The 25,869-nt window shown below is 37.6% G+C and overlaps 2 protein-coding genes across 3 annotated transcripts in view; one reads left to right on the forward strand and one right to left on the reverse strand.

Moving 5' to 3' along the window:
- Positions 1-7,231, reverse strand: part of ppp2r2bb (protein phosphatase 2, regulatory subunit B, beta b) — a 54,960-nt gene extending 47,729 nt beyond the window's left edge. The window contains exon 1 of one of the 2 annotated variants that reach the window (XM_060891250.1): positions 6,574-7,231. In XM_060891250.1, the coding sequence (XP_060747233.1) occupies positions 6,574-6,652 (79 nt within the window). In that variant the 5' untranslated portion in view covers positions 6,653-7,231. The remainder of the gene's footprint in view (positions 1-6,573) is intronic. The other variant, XM_060891252.1, reaches the window with a different exon arrangement.
- Positions 7,232-16,042: 8,811 nt separating this feature from the next.
- Positions 16,043-24,035, forward strand: LOC132860149 (prenylcysteine oxidase-like). The gene is made up of 6 exons (XM_060891249.1): positions 16,043-16,316; positions 16,491-16,697; positions 16,969-17,143; positions 20,413-20,624; positions 21,091-21,231; positions 23,162-24,035. Exons 1-6 carry the CDS (start codon positions 16,199-16,201, stop codon positions 23,821-23,823), a joined length of 1,515 nt encoding a protein of 504 aa, XP_060747232.1. The 5' UTR covers positions 16,043-16,198; the 3' UTR covers positions 23,824-24,035.
- The last annotated feature ends 1,834 nt before the right edge of the window (positions 24,036-25,869 follow it).

Consider the following 25,869-nt stretch of genomic DNA (forward strand, 5'->3'; position numbering starts at 1 on the left):
TTTTTGGAGGCCCAATGAATTGCCCAATGATATTAAGTTAATCTTATATGCAAATTGTCATCACAAAAATGGAGTCAGCAGACTTTGTGAAAATTAATATTTGGTAATAATATTGTTTGGTAATTATATTATTTGGTAATAATAATTAATAATTTCTCAAAACATTTACAATTTGCATTACAATTCGCATTCAATTGAACAAACATGTTCCAAGCATGACAAATACCCCATATATCACTGTTAGGATTAACTGAAATGCACCCCATGCCTCCTCAGCTAACATCAGCACCTGCTCACAACATCAGGTAACATCAGCACCAGCATCATGAGCACAAATCTTTACAGCCACACTCCAAAATCAAATTTTGAAAAAAGCCTTCTCAGAGGAATAAAGGATATTAAAACAACAAAGGGGAACTAAATTGAGAATTGTTTGTTCAAAAATGCAAAAATGGCCAGTTGACCTCACACTTTGGGCCATATAGTGTATTTTCACTTGCTAAGAGTTTATAGTATTGAAGTTGTAGAAAATGTTTGATAATGATAATGCAGAATGATGGTTGATAAGGAAACGAGGCATGGGGGGTCACGTTAGAGCCAACCAAGCCCCCTCTATTTGGAAGTCTTTTAAAGGTTTGTGTAGTCAGTGGGTCAGGGTGAGCAGGCTCTTCTTGCCACTGTAAACCAACTGCACCCAACAACTGCATGGGTTTTGAAGGTAGAATCTGTGGGTACTATATGAAGCTATTAACCAAAGAGATAACAGACCACCATAATCTAGTGCTTTTTACTAATTTGTATTCCAGAAATAGCCTTAAAATATACTTTAAACTGGAAGGAAGCAACAAAATTTGACCTTTATCTTGTTTGGATCAATTCCAAAATCTAAGCAGTTAGATATTAAAATTGCTAATAATTAATTAATATTCCATGTAAATCCTACAAACAATCAATTTCTTGAGAAATTGTGGTAATGAAAATTTTGGATGGACACAAGGGTGGACAGATAACGTCAACTACTTCTACACTGTGCTAGTTTTCATTTCTTCAGTAGTTTTGCCAGAATTATAGAAACAAAAGGTTTCTTACAACAACCAAATGAATACTGTTACAACAGTGACTCAGAATCCAGCAATCTCTCTCTAGCTCACATAATTCACAAATACAAATCCACCATCCCCACGCTGTTTGTCTTTATTATCTCTTATTTTCTTGCAAAACTCTTTCTAGGCATGTGGAAAACCAGGCCACCCGCTCTTATCAAATAAAGCATACAGCTTCCAGACAGGAGGCTGGCATCAAAACAAAGGTACAGCAGCAAACAAAAACATGTAAACTGGATTAGTATTGGCTGACCTATGCTTTTTATCTAGTACATTTAGTTTAATGTATATGCTGATTACATCCATGGTTTTCAAAGTGGAGTCTGGTAACCCCTCAAGATTTATGATATATATCCAGCAGATCTGTGATTTTGTTATAGTTATACAATTATTATTTAATAACAGAATCACTATAAACCAAGAGCATCTACCACTGTTACCAGCTATTACAGTTATAAGACTACTCAACCAGTCCCTCGGATTGAATGGCTTTAAATTTATTCACTGATGTGTTTCTTATGAGAAACTATTAATTATGTAATCAAAAGTTCAATAAAAAGCATGGCTAATGCAGAAACATTTGAAAGGTAATTTCAATTCTATTATTATATGATACAAATCTACATTTTAATGAATTGTAAACCATTTCAAATCTGTGAAAAGATAAAGAATACAAATTTGTCATACATTTGTCTCCTGTATGGATGTAACAAACCCAACAAATTTGATCATTTGAACAATTAATTATTACAAATCTGGAAAAAAAATTCCTGCTTTTGGTGTAATGTAAATGTGAATTAGCCTGGCAGCATACAAATATGAAACACCCATAGATATATACACTAGATGTCGCCTTGTATAGGGCAGTACATTGGAGCGAATGCGTCAACTGAGCCGCCATCTTGGTACGGGGGACCCCCTCCTCTTAATGCATTAGCGTCAATGTAGGCAAAGAAATAAAATCACCATAAATCGTCATGAATGCGATTTCTAGTTTTTTTTGGTTCGTTCCAAAGGTCAGACATGTATTTATCATTAAGTCCAGAGAAAATTTAAGGTTTTGATATTAAGATAATCTACTTTTTCACAATATAATACATAGTGCTAGTAGGTGTAAGTTTATTAGTTACATTCTTCCACTTGAGTAAACTTCAAATGAACAATCACTACTTACCTTATAGCTTACTGCATGCAACACTGCTACAATGGTGTGACTATACATGTTCATTTATACATTTAAATTGTATTGGTTTATTAAATATGATACACAAAGCAATTTGCAGGTGGAAGCAAATCACAAATTTGAGAGGAACATAATGTGAAAGTTAGATAGTTGAGATGCCAAAGACTGTTCAATCTTTTATTTATTCTTTTCCCGCAATACTTTTGCCACATTAAATAAGTATGTACTAAAGTCACATAAACCAAAAGAAAAACAAAACACAAAGTTTGACTTTGAGGCTGAACTGCCAACCTAACTGGTGACATCTTTCCAGGACTGTCAGCTGAATTAACCATTAAAAAAAAGTGTTTAGTGCTGCAACTGCAACTTGTCTCTGTTTATCACTTGGCAATCTACAAACAGATTCAGATTCAGATTATTTTATTTAATACCATGTCAGCAATCAAAAGCTATTTTCATGGCAAAATTCAATTACAAAAACACAAATATCATATAAATGCAATAAAAACAAAACAAATATAAACAGCAAGTCATATTATACAATTTTTTATTTTAATTAACATATGATAAAAAAAATCCAAACCCTTTTCAGGCATAATGTCATTAAATATGTCCTTAAGTGAAGTAACTTGATAAAAGAGCATTCTCCTTGTGTTAAGTCCAGGACAATCTAATAAAATATGTTTGACAGATAAGGGAATCTTACAGAACATACATAAAGTTGAGTCTTCACCTTTAAGCAAAAAAGCATGGGTCAATTTTTAATGTCCTTATTAAGAGCTTCGGAATCTACAAACATTGTCTGTTTTCCTAACTGTCAAAAACTAATGAGTAACTAGCATGGATTAGCTGCAGTCGCTAACCAAGGACTAAAACAAACCAACGGAACAAGAAATATAATTTCCTACCATTCAATATCATAAAACACATTCTCACTTGTGAAATGTCTGGTTTTTAGATTTCTTTCGTTTGAACAACCAAATGCAGCACAGAAGTCTGGCTTCGTCCATGCATTTGAGGTAAAGGAGCACCGTACAAAGATGGCGGCGGTTTTGACGCATTTTTAGGACCCCAATGCGACATCTAGTGTATAGATATCTATGTGAAACACCCAGGTGTAAGTGCCTATGAGAACTAGCTTAAAGATTTAAAGCTACAGTAACAGTCTTAACACTTATTATAATCTCAATTTGTTTCCTTTTCTGATCTGGTCCACTAGCTAACATTGCTGATAGGCTTAAGTTGAATGCAAGTTGGTAAACGGGTACATCTTAGCTAGCACTCTGAACCAAAAAGAATTCTAGTGGAATTGTTTTCAAAGACTGCATTGTTTATCAAATACCACAATAATCCACCCATTCTGTTTTTTTTTTTTTTTTTTATCATAATTCACACCACAAAACAACCCTTATGATATTAGGCAGCAAGTGAACAGTCAGATCTTGAAGATGATCTGTTGGAAGCAAGAAAATGGGCAACATAGGACAGCTTGCAGGGGTTTTTACGGACATCTTCAACCTGTCCATCGCCCTAGTGAACGTGCCAACGTGCTTCAAATCCACCTCCATTGTCCCAGTTCCAAAACACTCCAATCAGATGTGCCTGAATGACTACCACCCAGTAGCACTCACACCCATCATCATGAAGTGCTTTGAGAGACTGGTCCTGGCACACCTAAAGAACTGCCTTCCACCCTCATTGGACCCACATCAATTTGCCTACCGCAGCAATAGGACATCACTCATCTGGACAATAATAACACATATGCACAAATGCTGTTTGTGGACTTTAATAACGTCATCCCATCCAAGTTAACGACCAAACTTGGGGATCTAGGCATCAACACCTCCCTCTGTCACTGGATTATGGACTTTCTGACCAACAGACCACAGGATGTCAGGTCAGGCCTCATCCCCTCTGCAACCATTATCCTTAACACAGGTGTACCACAGGGCTGTGTGCTGAGCCCATTCCAATATTCTGTGTCACAGTCTGGTGAAAACCGCCCAGCACATCACAGGAACTTTACTTACAGTTGTTGAGGACGTCCAAAGGAAACGCTGTCTGCGTTGAGCTTGCAGCATTCTTAAAGACTCCTCTCACCCTGCCCATAGATTGTTTGTCCCCCTTCCCTCCGGTAGAGGCTTCAGGAGCCTCCGGACAAAAACCAGCAGACCAAGGAACAGCTTTGTCCTTAGGGCTGTCACCTTACTAAACTCTGCCTCCCGATGAACACCCACCCCTGTATATTATGTCAATAGCACCTGTATATTTGTCAATCTAATATATAATATATAACATAACATCATATATTTCATATCTATAGCACCCAACCTGTATATCTTCTATATCCATACCTATATATACATAGCATATCTGTATATTATCCTTTTCATCCTGTAAATACTATAATCATACTGTAAATACTGTTGCACTTCTGGTCAGATGTAAGACTGCATTTCGTTGCCTTGTACTTGTACATGTGTAATGACAATAAAGTTGAATATGTCTTTATATATAATGAATGAATAAATGAATAAAGTTGAAAATATATCTAATCTAAAAGTGCAGGGATCAGATTGACTTTGACTAGACTCAATTTGTGATGAATAGACCACGTGGTCAGAACATCTCTAAAATGACAGGTTTGTGTGGTGTTCCTGGTATGCAGTGGTTAGTACCTACCAAAAGTGTTTCAAGGAAGGACAACCAGTGAACTAATAACAGGGCCAATGGGCTGGCAAAACAGATGATGCACATGAAGATCTAAGGCTAGCACATCTGATCTGATTCCACAGAAGAGCTAGTGTGAAACAAATTGCAGAAAAGGTTTATGCTGGCTATGATAGAAAGGTGTAAGAACACATATTGTGACACAGCTTTCTGCAAATCAAGCTGCATAGCTGCAGAACAGTCAGAGTGCCAATGCTAAGTATGGGAGCATAAGAACTGGGCCATGGAGCAATGGAAGAACATGGCCTGGTCTGATGAATCATGTTTTCTTTTAAATCTCCTGGATAGCTGGGTGCATTTGCATCACTTACCTGAGGAAGAGATGCCACCAGGATGCACTATTAGAGAAAGGCAAGCCAGAGAGAAAGGCAAGGCAGAGGCTGTGTGATGCTCTGGGCAATATTTGGCAGAGAAAGCTTGGGTTCTGGCATTCAAGTGGATGTTACTTCTACACATTATACTGACAAAGTCTGACAAAGAGTTTAAGATGTTGACTCTGTATCCAAATTTCCCAGACCTTAATCTGATTGAGCATTTGGTGCATGTGCTAGACAAAGAAGTTTTATCCATGTACTATTAGGGATTCTAAATTTACGAAACTTAGCAGATCCCCTGCTATCTTCTTAGTGCCAAATACCACAGTACACCTTCAGAGGTCTTGGAGAGTCGGTGTCCCAATGATTTTAAAATACATTTGTACATACTTTCTATCACTTAACTATATCTATTCATCACTAAATATTATCTTTTCATTATCTTTAATCTGCAATCAATAGTTCACTGCAAAACTGTACCCCTATGCAAAAATAAAGACAAGAAGAAATTTTATTTAAAGCAACATTGCATATGGCAGCTTATGGGTGATCGGTGTTCCTTTGATAATTATGTAACACAAGTGGCCAAATGCAATGTTTAAGATATTAATAGAAAAAAAAAAAGTTCAATGTTTGCCCAACTGCCTCCAACTTCATTTCCTTTTGTAACTTCTCTCTATTTGCTTCTTGCCATATCTAAATTTATTGCATATTGATTATCATTTTTTGTCCATTTTCCTTTACATATCTGCCTACTTTATATCAGACAGCTGTAGTAAACCTTTACCTAATAGCTTTAGCTTTTATTTCTTCTTTATTATAATCTAGCCTTTGTTGATTGCTGCTTTTAACTTGGATTTCAGATTTTACACGTTTAGGTTTTTAGGTCTGTGTGTCTGTACGTTTGTTTACCTCTATTTTATGCTCTAACTAATTCCATTCGTCGTTTGTTTACCTACCTGTGTGTTTATTTGCCATATTAGAGTGTGACTCGTTGTATGTATGTATGTGTGCATCATATACACCTTATACTTGGGCTACAGGCTACACACGCACAAAAACACCGCTAACTGCCTGCAACGTGTGATGTTTTTCAGAATAATTCGGTACATCTCTTTCTCTCTCTCTCTCTCTCTCTCTCTCTCTCTCACACACACACACACACACACACACATACACACACAAACACGGAACACACAGCTAACCAGCTGTACACATTGTATAGCTCTTGAGATGTTACCTTCAGTGTGGCAGCTGGAAGAAAGGATGCTGCTCGGAGGTCGGAAGAGATAAGGCAGGTACCGGGAGAAGCATTTCATCTTCTAATCGCGCTCATTACTCCTGCTCAGACACACACTGTGAGAAGCGATGCTTATTCCCTTTCTTTCGTGCACATGGTGCAGCCGCTCCAATCTCTCTCGTCCATGGGGCTCGTCCAAACTGCGCTGCGGTGAACCATACTGATGCATCCACTCATCAGCAGACGCCAATATGACTTGTTTTAGTGGCGAATCCGGTGGGAGAGGCTTTATGGTGGAAAGGGAGGGCGGGAAGTGAAGGGGTGGGGGGCTTTGAAGTGAGCAAGAACGAGACAGACTGTTCTTAGTTCAGTACCTGCGTCGTCACTGTTTACATGCTTTTTCTATCGGAATAGGTCTGAAGCTGCGTTCACACTGTAGGTGGAGCTCAAATCGATTTAATTTTTCTTAGGCTGTTTACATTGTGTTTTCATCATTGACTAAATCTATTATAAGTCTGAACAGATCATCACCTAAACTGTCCCGCATTCCCAAAAGAATGATGTGTCACGAGATCAATTGTAAAGAACAGGGCTTGTTATTCGGTTTAGGGCTAGTGGTTCGTGTCCTTAGTTTCTTTAAAATGTTCTTTTAAAGTTTTATCTTTCTTTTAGTACTGCTACTGGGTTCTGCAAATGATCCAAAATGCAGCTGCATGGCTTGATTTCAACCTGCCTAAGTTCTCGCATACCACCACACTGCTGCGTTCCCTCCACTGGCTTCTGGTAGCTGCACGCATCAGATTCAAAACACTTATGCTTGCCTACAAAGCCAAAAATGGACCAGCTCCCTCTTACCTTAAAGCCCACATCACTCCTCACACTGCACCTCAAACCCTCAGAGTTACCAGCACTGCTCGACTGGTTCCACCATCTCTCAGAGTAAGAGGTAAGTATTACTACATGACTCTTTTCTGTTCTGGCATCAAGGTGGTGGAACGAACTTCCCCTAGAGAACAGCTGAGTCACTGGCTATTTTCAAACTACGCTTGAAGACCTACTTATTCATGAAACACTTCAACTAGCACTTCCTTCCCTGTTTGTTGTATGTATATTAAAATAAATAAAAAATTATTAATTATTAAAAAACAATTTCTAGTCACAATAACTACCAGTCATGAGCATAAAAGGACAAGGCCTTACAAACATTTCTACAGTAAAAATTTCCAACACATACTATAACCTTGCATATGTGAACTACACAATGAAGATTTACCCAATAAGAGTGAAGAAAATCAACTTCACAATATTCACAACAACAATCAGTCACATATCAAGGCTTAAAGTGACAAACTAATCATTGACTGAATGGCATATAGTCAAGGCCAGGAGGCAGACAATATGAGTCAAGACAGGTGGCGAGAGACCACAACAGTGGTGAAAGCCAAAAGATGGCGAAACCACAACGTCTGTGAAGCCAGGAGGCAGATCACATTCCTCAGTGGAGCAGAGAGGCAGATTTACATTCTCAGCAGAGCAAGGAGGCAGAACAATGCCCTCAGTGGAGAAGGGGTGAAGCAACATCTTCAAAAGAGCAGAGAGGAGGAGCAGTGTCCTTATCAGAGCAGAGACACATCAAAAATGAGTAATCTATATAAAGAAACATGAAACACAGAACACAAAAACTATGAAGCTAGGAACTAAGGCTGAGATACACACACTACACACTGTAGGAGACTTTGCAATCAAACAGCAACACATCAGCACTTAAACACAGATTAATCATTAATGAAACTGAAAGAAGGTTGATACAATCAGGGCACATGCAAACGACAAGACAAACAATGGCCTCATTTTTAAACTGTGGGTATGCATAGATTTGTGCAAAGACTATGTATGTACATTTCAGTAGATAGACTAGACAATGCATTTTATGCAGCATAAGTAATGTGACATGTTCTTAGATGATGTTTCAGTGTAAATCTGCAGTGTAATTTGCATATACAGCATTTAATCTTTGCTAAATCCAATGTTACTAGTGATAACATTTATACCTTTTATCTTATGCAGTGCTTATATTTCATATTTCTGTAATTGAATCACTGGTCATTTCAGTTTTTTAAATAATTATTTCATGTGTCTTTTTCAATACTCCGACTGTCTTCAATTGAATATATATACTGGAATGTCCATGTCAGTTTTATTGGAGGGAGGTTTTAGTTGCCTGTCGAGTCTGAATGATATTCTTGTGTGAGGATATGTAAATTTACACACAATCTTGTCTACATAATATACAAGGTGTGTGTGTGTGTGTGTGGGGGGGGGGGGGCATCATATCAGGGGATGTCTGACAACTAAGAGCACCTTATTTCATATAATTAAATCTTTTTTTTTTTCTTGTCTTTAATTTTAATTAGTAAAGTATTTTTTACTTATTTTGTTTATCTTTCCCTGTTTATTATTATTGATGACTTCCCACCCATCAGGCAGCTCTAAAATTGAAATGCAGCAAATGATCACACCACCTGACACAAACTATACACTTATATTCCTCCACCACTTGGCTTTCTTTTTTCTCACTTTATTAAGAAAAATTCAGTTTGTCATGTTAATCAAAAAAACAAAAAACATGAAAATCTCTTTCTCCTAACTCTTTCCCTTGAGGTGGAGACTGGTTTTGGGCATGTGGGCTGTCACTTAACTTTCAGAGAAAGAGCCTGAATTAGTATGTGTGATGGACAGATATCTACTTGTATCAGTGAGACTCTGTATAACACAGTCAAACGTCTGTTCACAACCCAATAAATTAAATTATCATTGTGAGGTATATATCTTAAGAGGTCTCCACTAAGTGACTTAAGGTGAAATGGGGAGGTGCTAATATTCTGTGATGTGGCACCTTGACATGAATGGGATGCTCCCTTCACATGATGGGAGAGTTCTGGTCATGACTGAAAGTATGTTATCACAAATATAATTGGTGCAAATGAGGTTCCTCTGAAAAATTGCCAGGTTTACTCTCTGATAGGTTGAGGAGAGAGAACCTTAGAGAAATGCTGTTGCTTCACTGAATTGAGAGGCACTAGCTTGGGTAGGTGAGGTAGTGGAATTACTTATTGGAAAAGGAAACTGAATGTTAAGAGAGGGTTGGAGATTCTCTATATAAATCTCAGAGGCAAAAACACTTGGATTAAATCTGGAATTCTCAATTTTTCATTGAAATCCGTTAGTGCTTTATGCTTTAAATTTATGATTAGCATGATTTCCTTTTTCTAAAGTATATAAAGGCAGCATCTAACTATGAAGGAGAGCTTCATTCATGCATAAAATACAACCCGTGGGTCTAGCACAGATTAGTCAGATCTCATATTTCTTTTTTTTTTTTTGCAAGTCATTTATATAATTATGGTTAATGATGGCATCGGTGAAGTCAATAGCAGATGCCTGGGGGTGTGTGGAGGGCTAGAATATGGTTTACCCATCTGTGTATGCACACATTGTTGACACTGGTCCACTAACCGTATTATATCTAGACAGAGGGCTTCCTATGGCCATACCCTGTTTTTTGTTGCAAGGAGGGCTACGGAGAAGGACAACAGATGTGGTAGGTTTAATTAATCAAATGTTCAGTGAGTTTAAAAACCTAATAAAAATAGCTAAGTGCATACTCACACCTGTACATACTCACACCTGGACATAAAACATTTATACTTATTTCTTATATGCCTTATCTATACTATGTAAAGAAATACTATATTAAAAAAATTAAATAACCAGCCTATATGCTTCAGAACATTTCTCTGTGTAACACAATGTAACACAAATAGGCACATTATGGTGTGAGATCATTTCTTATGCAAATTTATTTTACAATAAAAACTATTGAATATACTTTAATACCATTAATATAAATATATTATTATATAGAGTTTAAAATATAAAAAAAATGTGTGTGTGCCTGTGTGTGTGTGTGTGTGTGTGTGTGTGTGTGTGTGTGTGTGTGTGTGTGTGTGTGTGTGTGTGTGTGTGTGTGTGTGTGTGACAAAGTTCATTAATCGGTTAGATAAGACGAGACAATAGACTTTAGGTTGAGATATTTAGGTAATTTTCAGATTTTTAGAAGCTACTAAATTTCTTACTAAACCATATATTACTTGTTTACCAATACTCCCTAAATACTATTTAGCCATATATTCATATATTCATGCACTATTACATCTCAATAAAGGTTTCATTTACTTTATATTTACATTTACTTTATTTAACTTGCCTTAAAGGTTTTCTAATGATATAGTTACTAACAACCATAATAGAAACATAACATATACATGTACATACAATTTATAATTATATTATTTTAATCATAAATAATAAAACATGTTTTTTTAATTAGTCAAATCTGCCGATTTAAACAGTATGTGCAGCTTATATTTTTGTCTTTGTTAAGCATTCTTTTTATTGCAAAAGATGAAATGTTTATCTATAAGTGTTCACATCTGATTATTAAATCCTGCTTCTAAAAAAATAAGTCATCACTGCTGTCAATTAATCATTTCCTTAACATCACACTCCAATAAACACCATTTGTGGCCTATTCATTTATATTTTTCTATTTTAATTTATGTAAACGGATTTTAATTGACATTTGCTATATTGTAGAGTTGTTATTGTATGTTTTATATATGACATAAGTGCTACCAGGTGAGGAAATAAATTGTCCTACCAACAACAGACATATAGGCTTAATGAATATTAAATGACAGGCTTACATATGTATATATACAACATTTAGATTTTACAAGCTTGAAATGCATATTAACCCTTATTAACATGCATATTCATAATTTAATGAATATATTTGTTAATTTTACATGCCAAAAACATGAATAACACAAAAACACTTGAATCAACAGCGTCAATACAGGTGGGTCTTCTGCAGCAGTTTTTATCCATCTGTGTTGTTTGGAGCATCCAAGCTTAAGAACTGAACTCCGTGGGCTGAATGCAAATCGAACACCCTTGGAATTCAGTTCTCAAAGCCAAAACCTCAGTCCATAGAAATTTACAGCACATTTTTTGTCCTAAAACAAAAAAGTGTACTTATAAATAAATAAACCTTTTTCATTAATTTTGTTTCTTTTCTGTCATTTTGTGTTGAGATATTATCTATTGTTTTTCTCTGGGTTTGGGAATTTCTCTTTATTTCCTTGTTCCTCATCTGTAACTGCATGATTTAAGTTACACTTCCTGTATATTTAAATGTCTAAGGTCAACAAATAAGTAACTGCTGCAATGAGAAACATGTCTCTAGGGATTAAAAAGTCTAAAATAGAATTTATCCATGTATCAGTGTCTAAGGTCAACCGTAAGTAACAAGTGCAGGCTATGAGAAAAGAGTTAACCTTAAACACTCACTTTCAAAAATAAAAAAATAATTATATTACCAAAGGATTATCAAAAGACCAATGTTGGCATCCTTTAAACGACTTAAACGAGAAGACCTACAATGAACATGATTGTATATGAAAACCTGAAAAAAATTTTTTTTATGTCTTTAGCTATTTAATGAAGGCATAATTATCTAGGCTTAATAAAGAAAGTAACTGACTCAAATAATATAACATATATAATAATATGTTGTGTATAAAAAGCCTCAATGCTGCTACATTCTGCACTATAAAAAATAATTTCATTCATTCTATGAACACACTTCATGTGTTCAATTAAATGTCAAACCCCATTGTCCTTAACTTGCCCTTCTATTTATTTTACTACTTATTTATTTTATATTCAATGTTTTACCTTGAAAACATCAGAGATCACAACCATGTCTGCTTTATTCATGATATAATCATCATAAAAGTAAAACATATGACAAATCTGTAATCACAGTGTAAAGTGATCCTAAAATGATAAAGGATTATTTCAACAAAAGTAGAATAGAAAATAACATTTAAGTCCTGTTGAGTGTAATATCCTATATGAGCCAGAACATATCACACAACACCTTAACACTAAAGAGTACAAAGCCCATAATAAAGATACACATCCTAATGCACACTGAGCTACTTAAAGAACTCTACTTTAACGTCATTTATCTCACCTCTTCGTTTGATTTTTTCCTCCTATAAGGTCTCCGGTGAGTCATTCCTGTAGCAGCAGTGTCAGGATGCTGAATCATAAGTGCACTTGATAATAATATAAAAGGCGTGCACTAAGCCTACCGCCTACCCCTCCGCGAAGGGCTTTTTCTTCCTATATAAAGCGGGAGCTCATTTGCATATCATTTCTACCCCAGCACGCGCACGCCCCGGTGACCTGCGGTGGAAATTCCCGCTTTATCCTTTACGCGCTCGCAGGTGCCATGATAACGGAGGCGCGTCATTCGGCAACGGGTTTAAAATCGTGTTTGTGAAAGCTTGAAGTGAACACGCTGCCAAAATGACAACGGGTTATGTTCGTGGTGTTTGAGAAAACCCCTAACCGCTGGAAACAGGAGGAAACGGCGGTGTAGCAGTCGATACACCATTTCCGCTCTGTAAACTCCGCGGGTTGTGTCGGGGAAATCCTGAAGCACCGCGAGCTTTCGCCTTTTGTAACTGTCCTAGCTGCTGTTTTTGAAGTTTGATGAAGTCTTTGGGTGATTTTAAACGTATCAGTTAAAAATTTGCATGAAACATAGAAGCATTGGAGCATTAAAACGCAGTGGATCTGATGTGTTTGCTGTTTAATCTGCTTGTAAGATCAACGACTGAGGATAATGTTGCCTGTGTTTATCTAGATTTGCCATGCAAACAAGTGTTAAAACACATTTACCTATAAACACATACACCTATAAACACACACACATATAAACACATACACATAAACACATACACATATAAACACACACACATATAAACACATACACATATAAACACATACACTTATAAACACACACACACCTATAAACACATACACATAAACACATACACATATAAACACACACACATATAAACACATACACATAAACACATACACATATAAACACACACACATATAAACACATACACATAAACACATACACATATAAACACACACACATATAAACACATACACATATAAACACATACACTTATAAACACACACACACCTATAAACACATGTACCTATAAACACATACACATATACACACACACATATATACACATATACATATAAACACACACATAAACACACACACACATAAACACATGCACATATAAACACATACACCTATAGACACATACACATATAAACACATACACAAACACATACACATAAACACATACCTATAAACACATGTACCTATAAACACATACACATATAAACACATACACATAAACACATACCAATTAACACATGTACCTATAAACACATACACATATAAACACATACACATATAAACAAATACACATATAAACACACATACCTATAAACACATATACCTCTAAACACATACACCTATAAACACATATACCTATAAACACATAAACCTAAATGCAAACTTCATTGCTGTTTATTGATCTCATTTTTATTTATACAATAAGGTCAGCTGCCATCTATATTGTATTCTTCCTGCACTTGCACACTGATAACCGACACAGAAATTGTCCCGTCTTGACCCACATACACACTCCACTCTATACTCACATTATAGAGGAAGTGAGTCACACTCACGTCAGTCTCCAGATGACCTGAAGTCACAGGCGCCAAATGACAGGAAATGAACATTTACACAAATATTGACATTTGGCTGCTTAAAAACTAATTTATGAAGACGACAGCATTGCTAAAATTGAGTAACAGTTTGACACACGTGCATGCTTGGGCGCGCACCCACACACAAACACACACACACAAACACAACCATGCACAAACACACACACAAACACACACACAAACACATGCACATACAAACACATGCACAAACACACACAAACACATGCACACAAACACACCCACACACAAATACATACACACAAAAACACATGCACACAAACACGCATGCACAAACACACACAAACACACACACACACATGCACATACTGTACACATGCACGCACACACAAACACATGCACACACAAACACATGCACACACACATGCACACACACAAACACATGCACACAAACACGCATGCACAAACACACACGCACACACAGACACATGCCCACACAAACACACACAAACACAAGCACACACAAACAAACAAACACACACGCACACAAACCCACACACAAACACATGCACACAAACACATGCACACATACAAACACACCCACACACAAACACATGCATACACACAAACAAACTCACACACAAACACACGCACACATACAAACACACCCACACACAAACACACGCATACACACAAACACACGCACACACAAACCCACACACAAACCCATGCACACATACAAACACACACAGACAAACACACACATACACACAAACACACGCATACACACAAACACACACACACAAACACACACAGACAAACACAGCTACACACAAACACACGCATGCACACAAACACACGCACACACAAACACACACAAACACAAGCAAACAGACACAAACACACACACACAAATTCACACACACAAACACACGCACACACAGACACAAGCACACAAAAACAAGCACATGCACACACAGAAACACACACAGACATTGTTGTTGCTTTACTTCAAGAATCTCACTGTAACACTGACCTTAATGCAAACTTGACAGTTGTACATCTGTTAAAAATCCAGATTAGTTTACCCTTCTGCTTTAGCTCTCACTTATTTTTTTTATAATATAGTTTACACTAGTAGCCTATTTCTGCTTAATCGAGGGATCTACAAAAAATATTCACTCACTTGTGTGCACAAAATGATGCTTTTGAAAATGTAATTAATGCTTTTTGAAAATAGTTTATAAACCATAAGGCAACAATATAACAACATATGGAATATATGTATTTGAAACAAACAGATTTATTTACACTCATTATTGTTGTTGTTTAATCAGTGACTATTATGCATTTGTAAGCCAATAATGGCAGTGAAGCACTGAAAAAGTTTGGCAATGGTGATAAAATGGCCAGTGAGTTTAGGAAGGTGGAGAACTACAAATTTCCCTTAATTAAAGGTTACAACATACGAATGTGAAAAGCACTTAAAATACAAAGGAAGATTTCCAAATTAGTCCATAAAAACAATGTATATAAAACTTGTCCACTGATTTGTGTGTGATTTGTGTTTGTGTGTGTGTGTTTGTGTGTGTTTTATATTATAGATCAATAACAAAGTATAACAAAGAAATATACACAAAATCAAATAAACTTCTTTAAACAGAGAGTATCTCTGAGCCATATTTTTAAGATAAAGTGCTAAGGGCAAAAAAGGGGGCAGAAACGTCTGGCGGCTGTGACGTCATGACGTTAAGGTCGGCGGAAACACGTGACTTTGACACGTCGGAGCGTATTGTTAAGCTGCTTTGCTTCCGATGGTGTGAAACGTATTTTTTTGACATTGCAACACATGCAGTCCGCCCCGACATGAGCGTGGATTTGGTGCAGCCGACATTCAGTGTGATGGACAGCGGTTTGTTTATCTGTGTGAATGTTTAGCGCCATGCTGCTGTGCACGTCATTAGGGCTTCTGTCTTTTGTTTTGGCCGCTCGAACGCAGGCGGATTCAGGTGTTGTGCAGCTGGACGGCGCACCGCCTTCTACCATCGGTAGGCTGGAGCATGAACGCAGCACAGAGCTCGTTGCTAACGACAGCTAGCTCTGATACCCAAGTAGTGCAGGTCATATGGACCTTTTATGTTTCGTGACTCGAGTCTGCACAATACACAATATTTGGTTTTTGAAACCCCTAATTCCTGTCAATGTTTAATCGTGTTTTAAAGCTGTTATTGGTGCTGGAATCGGCGGAACCGCGACAGCGCATTTCCTGCGGCAGCATTTCGGACCGGAAGTGCGCATTGACGTATTCGAGAAGCGGGATGTTGGTGGTCGCTTGGCAACCGTCACTGTTAACAACCAGGCTTACGAAACTGGCGGCTCCATCATCCATTCCCTCAACTTACACATGCAGGACTTTATGAAGCAGCTGGGTCTGTACATAACTCTAGCAACATCTTATTAAAACACACAAATCCCCTTCGCATGGGTTCTTATTTTACTGTCAACTTGATTATCCTTATTCTAGTAAGAGTCCCAACCATTTAATTTCAAAGCATCCTATGTATTTGAGATCACACACAACGGTGTTTGTGGATGTCCTCAGAAACATCCCTGGGTCTTGATAGGGGAATAAAAGCAGACAGGTTTTTCAGTGATGTAGTCCAGGACTCTGATCCACATTCCACTGTTTTATTGTGCTAGGGCTGAAATATCGAAAGAGTGTGGCAGGAAAGATGGCTGTGTTTAATGGGAAGGAGTTCATACTGGAAGAGACCGACTGGTACTTGCTGGACCTGTTCCGCCTGTGGTGGCGTTATGGGATCAGCTTTATCCGTATGCAAATGTGGGTGGAGGAAATCATGGAGAAGTTCATGAGGTGAGAAATAAAACTTCTCTACTAAGCAGAACAGCAGTATGGCTCTAAACCCAGCACTATCCATACCTTGATTTATCATTTCTCATCACATGATAATGCATATAAAATAAGAAATGTATATTTAATATTAAAATGTGCATGCAGCATATGCATCCATATGCAGCCAGATGTGCCAATATTCTATTGAAAATACATCCTTAAAGTTTACACATTAGAAATGCTTTTTAATGCCTAAGGAATCGATGGAGGAAAACTCAGACATTGGACCGTGCTGTTGCCATGAATTACTCCTTGAGCTATCACAGGACTGAGAACCTCAGAGGGGTGAATGCATGGACTACTTAAAAACATAACTCCACCACCTGGTGGCAGAGGCATAAAAGCAATGAGTTGTGCATTTTCAGTGGCTGAATCTTAAGTAACTATGCAAGTAGAGCACTAAGTAAGGTGCAGCATCATTAGGCTATACCCTGTGTGTGGAGCTTTAAAACCAAGAACAAGATATTCAACATAAGAACTTTGTTCAAAATAAAAAAACAGTAAAATCAAGTGACAAGCAAATGTACTAAGGATCAATTAAATTAAATTGAAAGAAAAATGAGCAGAAAAGTGATTTATTCAGAGATATTAGGATGATTATATGACTATTTCATTTGACTAGTTGATGATCTGCGCTGTATTTAACTCTATTGATATTGTATGTCTCTTGTGTTTGGTGTATAAGAGGAAGGGAACAAAAGTAATATCTAAGTTACCACCTTCTTTCAGAGGCATTTTAGGCCATAATACATACTTCCTCAGACACCTCGCATACATACATCTATACTCACACACGCACTACCATACCCTTGCACACATACAACTATACTCTCACATGCTCACACACACAATCATACCCTCGCACGCATACAATCACATGCTCACACATGCACTACCATACCCTCGCACACATACAATCACATGCTCACACACACTATCATACCCTCGCACGCATGCAATCACATGCTCACACACACAATCATACCCTCGCACGCATACAATCACATGCTCACACACACTATCATACCCTCGCACACATACAATCACATGCTCACACACACTATCATACCCTCGCACGCATACAATCACATGCTCACACACACTACCATACCCTCGCACGCATGCAATCACATGCTCACACACACAATCATACCCTCGCACGCATACAATCACATGCTCACACACAATCATACCCTCGCACACATACAATCACATGCTCACACACACACTATCATACCCTCGCACGCATACAATCACATGCTCACACACACAATCATACCCTCGCACGCATACAATCACATGCTCACACACACTATCATACCCTCGCACGCATACAATCACATGCTCACACACACTATCATACCCTCGCACGCATACAATCACATGCTCACACACACTATCATACCCTCGCACGCATACAATCACATGCTCACACACACAATCATACCCTCGCACGCATACAATCACATGCTCACACACACTATCATACCCTCGCACACATACAATCACATGCTCACACACACAATCATACCCTCGCACACATACAATCACATGCTCACACACACTATCATACCCTCGCACGCATGCAATCACATGCTCACACACACAATCATACCCTCGCACGCATACAATCACATGCTCACACACACTATCATACCCTCGCACGCATACAATCACATGCTCACACACACTATCATACCCTCGCACGCATGCAATCACATGCTCACACACACAATCATACCCTCGCACGCATACAATCACATGCTCACACACACTATCATACCCTCGCACACATACAATCACATGCTCACACACACTACCATACCCTCGCACGCATGCAATCACATGCTCACACACACAATCATACCCTCGCACGCATACAATCACATGCTCACACACTATCATACCCTCGCACGCATACAATCACATGCTCACACACACTATCATACCCTCGCACGCATGCAATCACATGCTCAAACACACAATCATACCCTCGCACGCATACAATCACATGCTCACACACACTATCATACCCTCGCACACATACAATCACATGCTCACACACACTATCATACCCTCGCACGCATACAATCACATGCTCACACACACTACCATACCCTCGCACGCATGCAATCACATGCTCACACACACAATCATACCCTCGCACACATACAATCACATGCTCACACACACACTATCATACCCTCGCACGCATACAATCACATGCTCACACACACAATCATACCCTCGCACGCATACAATCACATGCTCACACACACAATCATACCCTCGCACGCATACAATCACATGCTCACACACACTATCATACCCTCGCACGCATACAATCACATGCTCACACACACTATCATACCCTCGCACACATACAATCACATGCTCACACACACTATCATACCCTCGCACACATACAATCACATGCTCACACACACAATCATACCCTCGCACGCATACAATCACATGCTCACACAGACTATCATACCCTCGCACACATACAATCACATGCTCACACACACTATCATACCCTCGCACACATACAATCACATGCTCACACACACACTATCATACCCTCGCACACATACAATCACATGCTCACACACACAATCATACCCTCGCACGCATACAATCACATGCTCACACACACTATCATACCCTCGCACACATACAATCACATGCTCACACACACTATCATACCCTCGCACGCATACAATCACATGCTCACACACACTATCATACCCTCGCACGCATACAATCACATGCTCTCACACACAATCATACCCTCGCACGCATACAATCACATGCTCACACACACAATCATACCCTCGCACGCATACAATCACATGCTCACACACACAATCATACCCTCGCACGCATACAATCACATGCTCACACACACTATCATACCCTCGCACACATACAATCACATGCTCACACACACAATCATACCCTCGCACGCATACAATCACATGCTCACACACACAATCATACCCTCGCACGCATACAATCACATGCTCACGCATACAATCACATGCTCACACACACTATCGTACCCTAATGCATGTTTAAAAGATCAAAAATTCAGAAGTAGTTTAAAAGGGACTAGTATGCCTAACACATTTCTTGTTTGAAGATAGAAATAGAAATAGTGTTTTTGTTTCATTGAGAACTGATTTATTATGTATGTACTATTCAATAATATGTTTGTTTCTTCTCAGAATCTATAAATACCAAGCTCATGGCTATGCATTCAGTACAGTGGATGAGTTGCTAAATTCCCTGGGTGGTTCAGGATTTCTCAACATGACCCGTCGCTCTCTGTCTGAGTCTTTGTTGGAGTTGGGTGTGTCTCAGCGCTTCATTGATGAAGTCGTGGCTCCAATCATGTGGGTCAATTACGGCCAGAATGTCAGTATGCCGGCGTTTGTTGGTAGGTGTAATTATTTGTATTCATTCCCATGTAGATCCCCTACATTACATCCATCATGGGGATATGAATGAAAGGAGGGAGCATACTGCTAATACACTGGATAACATTTATCAAACTTTAAATAAGGCATATCTAAACATTTTTACAGGATTTTCAGAATGATGGAGATTATTAAAGTGTGTAAAGAGTCTAATTTATAAAGTTTAGACTATTTATAATGTAGCTATAACTATCGAAACGGTGTGTTCAGGTCAACATTAGAATATGTTAAAATCAATGCGCATCTCTGGATTTGTCTGGTACCAAACATGTATATCTATTGCTATTACTTAGAAATTCTTATACTGTTTTTTTTTTTTGCACTTTTTGCTTCTTGCTTTTTCACGATTTATGTGAACTTTCACTTTTAGCAGATGACAGATTAGGCTAAATCACATAAATCTTATTTTCTGTTGTTCTTTCATAGGTGCCGTTTCACTGGCTGGTGCACAAACCAATCTGTGGGCAGTTGAAGGAGGAAATAAATTAGTTTGCTCTGGACTTCTAAAACTAGCAAAAGCCAACCTAATCCATTCTCAAGTTACCACCATTTCCCTACAGTCATCAGGTATTTACATGTACTCATATCCACCCTTATCCATAATCTATCTACATTTCTGCCATTTAGCAGACACCTTTATCCAGAGTGACTTACATTTTTTATTTCAACTTATACAACTGAGCAATTGAGGGTTAAGGGCCTTGCCCAGGGGCCCAGCACTGGCAGCTTGGTGGACCTGGGATTCAAACTCAGTAGTCAAATGCCTTAACCACTAGGCTATCACAGTTAGTCGGTCAGTCTGTCAAATGTGTGTGGGTATATTTAAGGCTTACAGAGATATTCTCTGTATCAATTATTATACATTTTTAAAATTCCCTTGTAGGTTGCCATACAATTCCCTGTGAATGAGTTGTTACTGTATAAATGATAACATGTTAAGCTAGCTCATTATTAAACACTGTTGGTGTTCCAGTTTATACTAAAGGTGCTCAGTGGGGTTGAGGTCATGGCTCTGTGCAGGACACTCAAGTTATTCCACACCAACCTCTGCAAGCTTTTTGCATAGGGAAATTTTCATGCTGCAACAGGTTTGGGCCCTAAACCGAAGTTGTAATAGTACAGTATGTAAAAACTTTCCAGAAAATTGTGCGCTTCCAACTTTCAGGCAACGGTTTGGGGAAGAAACACACAAGCATGTGATGGTCAGTTTTATATATAGTGTATATCTCAATATATGTTGCCAGTTTAACTCAAATTTACAACCCCTTTTTGAACATATTTTCAGAATCACATACTTTGTCATGCAGGTTGAATTTTTTTACTTGCAATTTGAAAGTTTGCAGAGGTTCTTGGTTTATTTTAAAAGGTTTGTTTGGTGGGGTTTTTTTGTGATTTGTTTTTTATGCGCTGATCAACTAAAGCTAGGTAGCAACATAACCATGAACCAAGCAAAAAAAAAAAATGAATGTCAAGTACAAGAGTAAAGAACATATGAGAAGTTACAAGATTGGAGTATCATTTCTGCCCACCATATTTTGTGGTATACTTGGTCAGGATAAGAATTATAGGGTAATCTTGAAAGAAAATATCTTTAATGTCTGCTTTAAATTTGACCAAATTTATGTATGTTAGTGTTGCCATTTAAATGGATCTCAGAGTTGCATGAATGTACCAAATAAATGCTGTCTACTTATGCAACCTGTAGTGCTATGGGAACTGAATATTTTTGAAGTATATACAAATGCAGCATATTATAAAACTGATTTGTTAAATGAGAAAATCTTAATATTAAGAATAATTCACAAATAATTTTAGAATGAAAGTTTGGGATAGATCAGAGGCCTTCTAAGTCACTAAGACCAACTGCTAAACAATCCCAAACAACTTTTGGTTATTTCCAAAACATCAATCAGTGTACTTTTCAGCTATCAATTCAAACTTTGCAACAGATAAATCTATTTTAAATAACTGAATTGACAGTGACAGATAATAATAATAATAATAATAACAATAAGGAGAAGAAGAAGAAATAGAAAAGTATTGATTATATTAATGCACAAAGAGAAAAAATCTATTTGTTCACATAGCACATGTTCTGCAGTGCTATGGATACACAGTTTTGTATTCTGCTAATTGACATTAAAGTACAAATTCATACAAACACTTAATGTGAGATTCAAGTATGAAATGAACAATACCTTTTAATGCTTAGTTGAATCAGCAAATCACTGACAGTATTCATTTATGAAATATACAATATTCATCATCCATTGCAACCAAGACCCTGCAATCCAAAGCCCTGCCATGATTCCTAACTTAGAAAATATCTCATCAATTTCATGAATAGATTTTTAAGAAGGAACTATTTAGTGCAACCCAGGATAACTTTTAAGTATAAATTAGTTAATTTTCCAATTATAAATCCTCTATCTATTGTGCATTCTGTTTTGGCTGATATAATGTATTTTATATAACATGTGATTTCTGCTCACTCTAGGTGAATCCAACCAGTACAAGCTCAGTTACACCACTAAGGATGAGATTGCATCAGATGTTTATGACATAGTTATCATAGCCACTCCTCTCCAGCAAAACGTCAACTCTGGAATCTCTTTCCTCGGCTTTGAACCTCAGTTATCAGAGATATCCGGGTCTTACCACACAATGGTGGCCTCTGTTATCCATGGCTATCTCAACTGCACATACTTTGGCTTTTCTGACCCCAAGCTTTTCCCCTTCACAAGTGTGCTGACCACAGAAACCGCTGATCTCTTCTTCAACAGTGCCTCTAGCATCTGCCCTGTCAACATCAGCACTGGCTTTCGTCGTAAACAGCCACATGAGGCCAGAGTCTATAAAGTCTTCTCCCCTAAACCACTGGAGAAGGATGAGCTAAAAACTCTTTTTAAGTCTTATTACTCTGTGCAGGTCACTGAATGGAAGGCATACCCTCGATATGGAAGCTCTCAGGATATGCCACCTATGATCCTACATGAAAATCTTTACTACCTCAATGGAATCGAATGGGCAGCGAGTGCCATGGAGATGAGCTCTATGGCTGCAAAGAACATTGCACTTCTGGCTTACCATCGCTGGAGCAGGCAGCTTGAGATGATTGACCAGAAGGACCTTATGCACAAGATCAAGACAGAACTGTGACAATTGTGACCAACAGTTTTGTTTTTTTTTTTTTTGTAAAAATCTTGCTGGCACTATACAGTATAAATAACAATCTAAAATTGAGGGCTTTGATTTGAAGCATAAAGTGACAAGGCTAAAGTGGAAATAGTGCTGATTTTCTTTTATATATATATTTGTGGTTTGCTTGAGTGATCGCTAGTTTGAATAAAGATTGGTTATGCTGTACTTTAGATTCTTTCTAGATCATTCTTATAGCAATGTAACACAAGCAGCTTGTTCGTTTAACACCTAATTTATCACATTTTGCACTAAAACAGTATTCGGTTTTGTATAGTCCAATTACTTCACTTGATACAACAGATCCTTTAAATCGAGATTCAGTCGAGATTTAAGATTTAGTTACACAACACATTTAATAGGGGAGCCATTTTTGTCAAGTAGTTTTGTCTACAAGATTTATAGAGCTTTACAATAATACTTTAATTTTGAGTTACAAACATCTACAATGATAAACTTCTCTTTTTTTTGTTTGTTTAAACTCCTATTTTTTTGTGACTTTACTTCAGCCATATTCAGGAAGTCCCGGCTACACAGTTTAAAGCGACTCTTTTGGAGATGGTCTTTTAGCCAAATCCCAGCACAGGAGGCAGGATTAACTCATGTTGCAGAAATGATTAACGTCCTGGTCGGTGAATATTTGAAGCAGTTTTTGTAAACTTTTTAAAAGTTATAAGAATGCATACTAACGGAGCAAAATGGCTGAACACTCATTTGCCATACCGATATCTGTAGTGACATTATTTTGAGTGTTTGTTGGTGGAGCTGTGATGTTCATTCCCAAGGGCCCGAACAGAGGGTAACTTCCTTCATTAAAACTTTGCCTTGTTTACCTCAGTACATTACCATAAGGAGCCTTTTACTGAAGTCAAGTGACTTACTGATGACTTTTATATTTCAGTTGGACGGGTTCAGGATTCACATCCAGATAATGTGATATAATCCACTATATTAATGTGCATGGGATGACAAATTGTTATGAAATATTCAGAAGTTTATAATTATTATTAAATAACCTACTATTTTGTATTTTTGTATAGTGTTATTGTGATCATGTTGATGCTGACTGCAGTCTGCTGCTATTTGTTGCTGCTAAGTATTTGCCTCCTTTTCTTCACTTTTTAATTCCCTTTTTCATTTACGTAAACTTTAGCCATGTAGGATTTTTAATTCTGATCAGCAGTAGAATGGTTTCCAACACTCCATAACTAGACAAGTTACAAGACTCACAGGCATCACATGCAAACTTTCTGTTTTACTTCTGATCAGCCACAAATGGCGCTACAATCAGCTGTTTGTATTTTCTCCTCATTTTCATCTCTGCCAAAACCTGTGAATAAACAGAAAAGCCTTTTGTACAACCCTGCTGTGAGAACCAATGTGTTCTCAAGAGGATAAAGTAAAAGACCTTTAACTTCAGATCCAAGTTTTCAGATAAACACATTGTTAGCTACTAAAGACCCAGAACTCCTTTTATAACCTCTCAGGATAGCTTAAATATCTTCTTTTGTACATCAACCTTTATTCGTTTGTCAGACTGAGGCAGAATCTGAATCTAAGCAAAAATGTGAGCATGTGAGATTTACATGTCTTGCTTAATGCCTAAGCAGTGGCTTTTTGACAGGTCTGGTAATTGGGGAGACCTTTTATATACTAGTGTATAACTGCAATGATTACAGTCTGTAGATTGACACATTAAGAAATATTTAAAAGCTCTTGAATCTTAACAGATATACTAAAGTCATTAAGAAATGTCATGATGCTGTGTTGTTCTCCGTTGTCCTACAGTCCCACAATATGTTGAAATTATTTTCACATCAAAGTACATGAGACTTCCCAAACAGAAGGATAATCTTGCAGAAATAGAACAGTTGGCCATGCACAAGGGAATCCAGAAAACAGCAAAAACAAACAGCACAGCTCTCATCCATTTTATAGATAGTTTGTGGAATGTATTTACATAGCAACCCATTCATAAACCATTGAGGCCATTTCTTTGTGTGGTTG

Source organism: Tachysurus vachellii, chromosome 17 (genome assembly GCF_030014155.1).
Source record: "Tachysurus vachellii isolate PV-2020 chromosome 17, HZAU_Pvac_v1, whole genome shotgun sequence".
Classification (NCBI taxonomy): domain Eukaryota; kingdom Metazoa; phylum Chordata; class Actinopteri; order Siluriformes; family Bagridae; genus Tachysurus; species Tachysurus vachellii.

Excerpts from the sequence above, each read along its gene's own strand:
- LOC132860149 (XM_060891249.1), top strand. The coding sequence starts at position 16,199 with ATGTTTAGCGCCATGCTGCTGTGCACGTCATTAGGGCTTCTGTCTTTT. Across the intron at positions 16,317-16,490 it reads CGCACCGCCTTCTACCATCG|CTGTTATTGGTGCTGGAATC; the intron begins GTAGGCTGGAGC and ends CGTGTTTTAAAG. Across the intron at positions 17,144-20,412 it reads ATCATGGAGAAGTTCATGAG|AATCTATAAATACCAAGCTC; the intron begins GTGAGAAATAAA and ends GTTTCTTCTCAG.